Raw genomic sequence first — 7,772 nt, forward strand, 5'->3', positions numbered from 1 at the left:
CTTGTGACTTCATTCCCTCATCTGTAGAACAAAGAAAATGGTAGTTACTGTCTGTCAGAATGTTAGTTACTATCTGTTATGATGATCAAACTGTGTAACAGATGTAAAAGCACACAACTTAAAGAGGTGAAGAAAGAATGCCAACTTTATTGGGTCCTATGATCTATTAAAATGTCATATATAATCACCTCTCTTTCATAATAAAAAAAAGTCCCTCCTTAGCAGATGTTTCTGCCCTCTTCCCAGGCTTCTGTTTCTGGAAATAGCTATTTCACAACTGAGACAGAACTCTTGACAATACATAAGGCAGAAGCCATCCAGGCTGGGCAGACACCAGAAAGCCACTTCTTTTTCCTCCACTGGACTGCCCTTGGCCACTTCAGCAGCATGAGAACAACAGCCTTTGTCCTGCTCTCAGCCCTGGTGCTTCCAACCATCCTCAGTGAGTATCTCCCTCATAACCCTGCCCCTGCCCTGATATTGAGAGTTCATGTTATCTTCTATCCGTATAATTCTAAAATATATGCAACACATATAATAATGGAAAATTTTTGAAATGCACTTTTTTGTTTGTACCAATAAATGACCAAATTATATTATCATGGTGCAAGTGGACCTAACTGGTCAACCAAGGCCAAATTGCTATCATATAAACATTTAGTAAAACTTCTTTGGGAAATGTCTATCCAATGTATCCTTGGGCTTAACATCACTTTTTATTGGGATCTCATTTCATCATAAAACAATTCAATGCATGACTGGCAATCTATAGTTTGACAGCATGAACTACTGTTCTTCTTCCTCCATTATTGAGTTGAAATCTGCCTCCCTAGACTTTTCAACTGCTAGTCCAATTTCTGCCTCTAGGCTTGTTACATAACAGCAGACACTTCCAATATATAAAACTTGTAGGTTTTTAAAAAAATATTTTCTAAGTTCAGATTATGAAGTAGGAAAGAACAGCACAAACTCATTATTATAATAGCTATTTCATCTTTTGGGCTACACTTAAAACCCACTTCAAAAAAGAAAATGAAAAGTTCTGTGTGAAGAGCTTTAACCTTTAATATTATGCTCATACAGCTTTGAAGTGAATCTTATATTTTGATGACAGTCTGAGAGCTGAAACAAATCAAAGTTTAGTTTTCTAGTAAGATTAGATTCTTCCAGAGTTTAAATTTCTTTGTCTTTATCTTACAGACGTAGACTGCGTCAAACACCATGAACAGGTCTGTATGCCCATCTTGACATGAAAGTATTATTTTGTATAATTTTAAAGGCTAGTATCAGTAAAGAAATACTCAACACTACATATTAATTAAATTTCTACATGTTTGAAGGTTTATTTTTTAAGTTTCAAAAATTGTTTCTTTTAAAAAAACTGTAGGTAGACCTTTCTAAAAAGGAAGGGGTAGAAACCTAGCATCAGAGTGAATAGGTGCTGATTAAATTCTAGCTGTTTGATAGTGTGCCCATGGGAAACAATACTTGCATCATATTTCACAATATTGTGAAATTTAAAGCTGTAATATTTTAAAAGGGCTTAGCAGAGTACCTGACACATAATAAAGCTCAGGAAGGACAAGTCATGACTTAAAATGTCTAAATGGGTCACATACATCTTTGTTCTCTATCTTAAAGAATGAAGATTTTCATTTAACCTTTTTTTCATTACTCATTAAATAATGACTACTGTTGAGACAATCTAGGTGTGGTAGTAAAAACTTAAGCTAGCTACCAGGCAATTTGGGTTTTAGACTAGCTCTACTGCTTTCTAGCTGCATGACCCTATGACCCTATGTCCCTTCCACTGCTTTAAATCAAAAATTTTGGTTTCCCTGTTAAAGAAAATAAGAGATTAAGACTGTAAATTTTGGAGTCAGGATTGAGTTCAAGCCTTCCTTCATGATTTATTAGCTGTATGAGAATGAAAAGGTTCAGTTCAGTTCAGTCACTCAGTCATATCCCACTCTTTGCGACCCCATGAATTGCAGCACGCCAGGCCTCCCCGTCCATCACCAACTCCCGGAGTTCACTCAGACTCACATCCATCGAGTCAGTGATGCCATCCAGAGATATCATCCTCTGTCGTCCCCTTCTCCTCCTGCCCCCAATCCCTCCCAGCATCAGAGTCTTTTCCAACGAGTCAATTCTTCTCATCAGGTGGCCAATGTATTGGAGTTTCAGCTTCAGCCTCAGTCCTTCCAAAGGACACCCAGGGCTGATCTCCTTTCGAATGGACTGGTTGGATCTCCTTGCAGTTCAGGGGACTCTCAAGAGTCTTCTCCAACACCACAGTTCAAAAGCATCAGTTCTTCGGTGCTCAGCTTTCTTCACAGTCCAACTCTCACATCCATACATGACCACTGGAAAAACCATAGCCTTGACTAGATGGAACTTTGTTGGCAAAGTAATGTCTCTGCTTTTGAATATGCTATCTAGGTTGGTCATAACTTTTCTTCCAAGGAGTAAGTGTCTTTTAATTTCATGGCTGCAATCACCATCAGCAGTGACTTTGGAGCTCCCAAAAATAAAGTCTGACACTGTTTCCACTGTTTCCCCATCTATTTGCCATGAAGTGATGGGATCGAATGCCACAATCTTAGTTTTCTGAATGTTGAGCTTTAAGCTAACTTTGTCACTCTCCTCTTTCACGTTCATCAAGAGGCTCTTTAGTTCTTTTTCACTTTCTGCCATAAGCGTGGTGTCATCTGTATATCTGAGGTTATTGATATTTCTCCCAGCAATCTTGATTCCAGCTTGTGCTTCATCCAGCCCAGCATTTCTCATGATGTACTCTGTATATAAGTTAAATAAGCAGAGTGACAATATACAGCCTTGATGCATTCCTTTCCCAGTTTGGAATCAGTCTGTTGTTTCATGTACAGTTTTAACTGTTGCTTCCTGACCTGCATAGATTTCTCAGGAGGCAGGTCAGGTGGTCTGGTATTCTCATCTCTTTCAGAATTTTCCAGAGTTTTGTTGTGGTCCACACAGTCAAAGGCTTTGGCATAGTCAATAAAGCAGAGTAGAGGTTTTTTTGTAACTCTCTTGCTTTTTCAATGATCCAGCGGATTTTGGCAATTTGATCTCTGGTTCCTCTTCCTTTTCTAAAACCAGCTTGAACATCTGGAAGTTCACAGTTCATGTACTACTGAAGCCTGACTTGAGAATTTTGAGTATTACTTTACTAGCATGTGAGATGAGTGCAATTGTGTGGTAGTTTGAGCATTCTTTGGCATTGCCTTTCTTTGGGATTGGAATGAAAACTGACCTTTTCCAGTCCTGTGGCCACTGCCAAGTTTTCCAAATTTGCTGGCATATTGAGTGCAGCACTTTCACAGCATCATCTTCCAAGATTTGAAACAGCTCAACTGGAATTCCATCACCTCCCCTAGCTTTGTTCATAGTGATGCTTCCTAAGGCCTATTTACTTCACATTCCAGGATGTACAGTTCTAGGTGAGTGATCATACCATCATAATTATCTGGGTCATGAAGATCTATTTTATATAGTTCTTCTGTGTATTCTTGCCATCTCTTCTTAATATCTTCTGCTTCTGTTAGGTCCATACCATTTCTATCCTTTATCGTGCCCATCTTTGCATGAAATGTTCCCTTGGTATCTCTAATTTTCTTGAAGAGATCTCTAGTCTTTCCCATTCTATTTTTTCCTCTATTTCTTTGCACTGTTCCCTGAGGAAGGCTTTCTTATCTCTCCTTTCTATTCTTTGGAACTCTGCATTCAAATGGGTATATCTTTCCTTATCTCCTTTGCCTTTCACTTCTCTTCTTTTCTCAGCTATCTGTCCTCAGACAACCATTTTCCTTTTTGTATTTCTTTTTCTTGGGGATGGTCTTGATCCCTGCCTCCTGTACAATGTCATGAACCTCTGTCCATAGTTCTTCAGGCACTGTTTATTAGATCTAATCCCTTAAATCTATTTATCACTTCCACTGTATACTTGTGAGGGATTTGATTTAGTTTATATCTGAATGGTCTAGTGGTTTTCTCTATTTTCTTCAGTTCAGTTCAGTTCAGTCGCTCAGTCATGTCCGACTCTTTGTGACCCCATGAATCACAGCACACCAGGCCTCATTGTCCATCACCAGCTCCTGGAGGTCACTCAGACTCATGTCCATCAAGTCAGTGATGCCATCCAGCCATCTCATCCTCTGTCATCCCCTTCTCCTCCTGCCCCCAATCCCTCCCAGCAGCAGAGTCTTTTCCAATAAGTCAACTCTTCGCATGAGGTGGCCAAAGTACTGGAGCTTTAAGTCTGAATTTGGCAATAAGGAGTTCAGGATCTGAGCCACAGTCAGCTCCCGGTCTTGTTTTTGCTGACTATATAGAACTTCTCCATCTTTGGCTGCAAAGAATATAATCAATCTGATTTCAGCATTGACCATCTAGTGATGTCCATGTGTAGAGTCATCTCTTGCATTGTTGGAAGAGGGTGTTGGCTATGACCAGCATGTTATCTTGGCAAAACTGTTAGCCTTTTCCCTGCTTAATTTTGTATTCCAAGGCCAAATTTTCCTGTTACTCCAGGTATATCTTGACTTCATACTTTTGCATTCCAGTCCCCTGTAATGAAAAGGACATTTTACAAACCACAGGGCAGCCATACCTGACATGGGGTACTGCTGTTCCATTTTCCACCAAGCTGTACTAGCCTCTGAAGTCCCCTCCCACCATGTCATGCTTAGTAATCTTTGTATTGGCAGCTTTCAGCACAGCTCTAAAATTTAGAAGGTTCATGAAGTATAGTAACTAAAGGAGTAGATGAATTAAGTAATGAAACATATCTGAAGGGGAACTTGAATTTTAGCATATTTTGAGTTATCTAAGTGGAGATACTCAAACATTAGAAAAATACCATGTCTGCAAGCGAACTTATTTTTGAAACCAAATCAGAGTCACAGACATAGAGAAGAGACAGGTTGGCAGGGGTGGGGGGCAGATTGGTAGATGCAAACTAATATATACAGAATGAGCACACGAGGTCTCACTGTACACTACAGGGAACTATATTCAGTGTCTATATAACTTAATCAGTTGGCTGTGTACCAGAAACTAACACAACATTGCAAATTGTAAATCAGCTATACTTCAATAAAAATGAATTTTTTAAAAAAGAAAAATATGATGTCTGAAACTCTGGGACAGAAGGAGCTGGAAAGGTAGAGTCTTTGGTAAAGAACTGGAGTTAGTGTAGAATTTGAAGTAAAGCCAGAACAAAATTAATAGCTATCATGTATTCACTATTTACCATGCCATGTACTGCTAAGTATTTCATACATATCTTCTCAGTTATGTATGTTTCACTTTACTATTACCATACAGTTATTATTGCCTTCATTTTGCAGATAAATAAAGTAAGGCTTAGAGAGGAAAAATAATTGTCCCAGAGTTATATAGTTAGGATTTGAATTCCAACATGTTTGACTTTAATGTCCACACTGCACAATTTGCTCAAAGATGAAAAACCTAGAAAATTCTTTCTTGGTAATTTCCTACTTGCTCCTGCAGGCAACTTATCACCTTGGCTTTGGCTCCAGAAACTGAGATTAGTGGATCTCAACTACAATGTTAAAATATATCTGTTTACCTATGTGCTAGTGAAGTGTATATCAAGTACCTTGTTACCAATAATTAATGGCAAATGTTGCTATGATGTAATAGTCCTTATAACTATAGTAGTTATCCTCATAATATATCTCATACTTACATTCAGGCAGAACTTTTAAAGTGAAAGACAGGAGTAGCAAACTGCTACATGAGATATGTAGAAAATTGATCCCATGGGAATGGTTGTACTTGTGAATATGCTATGTGTTGAGAACAGATGCATCAACCAGTATGGTGGAAAAGATTCTATTTTAAAATAGATAATGATTCAGTTACCAGTTATTATAAAGAAGTTTATCACTCATGATTATATATATGACATAATTTTCTTTCTTTTTTTTCCTTACTGTATCTTGGGGTTAGTTGAGAATAGACAGTTGGAATAAGACACAAATGCACTGAGAGCGTTCTGAACTTGCTTGGAAAATCCTAAATCCTGAGAATAAAAATTTTGCTTAAGGAATTCAAGGCTTTTTATATGTATTTCCAGATTGACTGTAGTAAATATAAAATGTTACCACTAGAAGAAAGATTTTGTTATGACATATATACACCAATTTGTGGATCTGATGGCAAAACTTACGGCAATGATTGCTACTTTTGTTATGAAGTTGAGTAAGTATTGAAATAGTTTTCTACATTTAAGGGTTAATAATTACATGTTAAGACAAATGTACTTGAAACAGAAGGAGTTGTTTATGGTATAGAATATGTAAATCATCTCATGCTGACTCTGATGAATAGAATTCTCATAATTTACAGGATTCGGGAGTCACTGGTATTACTGTGTCACTACATAGTGACAGTAAGAGTGAGTAGAGAACCTTAGAAGGAAGGAATCTTGGAAAGAAATTTAAAGGTCATCCAGGAGAAGGCAATGGCAATCCACTCCAGTACTCTTGCCTGGAAAATCCCATGGACGGAGGCTCCTGGAAGGCTGCAGTCCATGGGGTCGCTGAGGGTTGGACATGACTGAGCGACTTCACTTTCACTTTTCACTTTCAGGCATTGGAGAAGGAAATGGCAACCCACTCCAGTGTTCTTGCCTGGAGAATCCCAGGGACGGGGGAGCCTGGTGGGCTGCCATCTATGGGGTCGCACAGAGTCGGACACGACTGAAGTGACTTAGCAGCAGACTTAGCAGCAGTTCAACTTCTACCTATTAATCTATTGCTTAAACTCTTTCCACAAAAAATTCACCAGTTTGGCTCGCAGTCATGTTTTGGTTATTTTCAGGGAAAAAGAAATATCCCTCCATCTAGGCATGCCAGTCCACAACTGCTAGGATGATCTGTGTTTATTGTTCAGCTTCAACAACTAAGTCTGGATATGTTAGAGCTCCTTAATGATTGGTCCAAAAGGGGACACTACTTGAAAAGCCTAAAGAAATTGTTCTGAGTATGATTTCTCAAAAAAAAAAAAAAAAAAAAGGTATGCTGGAGGTATAATAAACTTAAATTTAGAAAATCAAATAACCAGAAGCAGTTTAAAGATTACAAAGTAATCATCCAAAAGATATATTAGTATCAGCTCAAAAAGCACGAAATGATGACTAATATACTAGAGTGTATTTAGAAACTTACAGTTCCCTTTAAGTACTTTTAAAACAAACATGACTGAAAACTAGCATCTAATATATAAGGCATATTGTTCTGATTCTGTTTTATTAAGAAAAATTTATGAACTCTTATAAAAAAGGCTTACATGTATCTTCTTTAAATAAAAAATCCATTAAAATATGTTTTTAGGGACATAAACTGACTGTGATGTATTATGAGCCCATCCTTATGTAATCAGCACCACTTGCTAAAAAATCCCTAAACTGACATCACTCCTTTTAAAAGCATCAATAAATGGAGAGACTTGGCTACATTTTGAGGGGCTCACTGGTGAAATGTGGATGCTAATGAAATGCTTATGGCCTCAGCATTTCTCACTTGTTGTTATTTTTGTCTCCACAGGAAAACTAACAACAAACTTAAATTTGTACACTTTGGAAAATGTTGAATCTGTCTTATGACTACAAACACAAGAGACACATTTTTTCTCCCATATAATCTATACCATATTACCTAATCTTGTCACTATTATGTCTTGATTTGCTTGTAAAATAAAGTGAAATAAATGCATGTCTGACTTTT

General features: G+C 37.7%; 1 protein-coding gene across 1 annotated transcript; it reads left to right on the forward strand.

The window, feature by feature from the left end:
• Positions 1-328: 328 nt before the first annotated feature.
• Positions 329-7,772, forward strand: SPINK9 (serine peptidase inhibitor Kazal type 9). Its single transcript, XM_004009526.6, has 4 exons — positions 329-442; positions 1,201-1,229; positions 6,122-6,246; positions 7,593-7,772. The coding sequence occupies exons 1-4, from the start codon at positions 388-390 to the stop codon at positions 7,636-7,638; spliced, it is 255 nt and encodes an 84-aa protein (XP_004009575.3). The 5' UTR covers positions 329-387; the 3' UTR covers positions 7,639-7,772.

Source organism: Ovis aries, chromosome 5 (assembly GCF_016772045.2).
Source record: "Ovis aries strain OAR_USU_Benz2616 breed Rambouillet chromosome 5, ARS-UI_Ramb_v3.0, whole genome shotgun sequence".
NCBI lineage: Eukaryota > Metazoa > Chordata > Mammalia > Artiodactyla > Bovidae > Ovis > Ovis aries.

Coding starts and splice junctions, on each gene's coding strand:
- SPINK9 (XM_004009526.6), top strand. CDS start 388: ATGAGAACAACAGCCTTTGTCCTGCTCTCAGCCCTGGTGCTTCCAACC. Junction 443..1,200: donor GGTGCTTCCAACCATCCTCA/GTGAGTATCTCC, acceptor TTTATCTTACAG/ACGTAGACTGCGTCAAACAC. Junction 1,230..6,121: donor GCGTCAAACACCATGAACAG/GTCTGTATGCCC, acceptor ATGTATTTCCAG/ATTGACTGTAGTAAATATAA.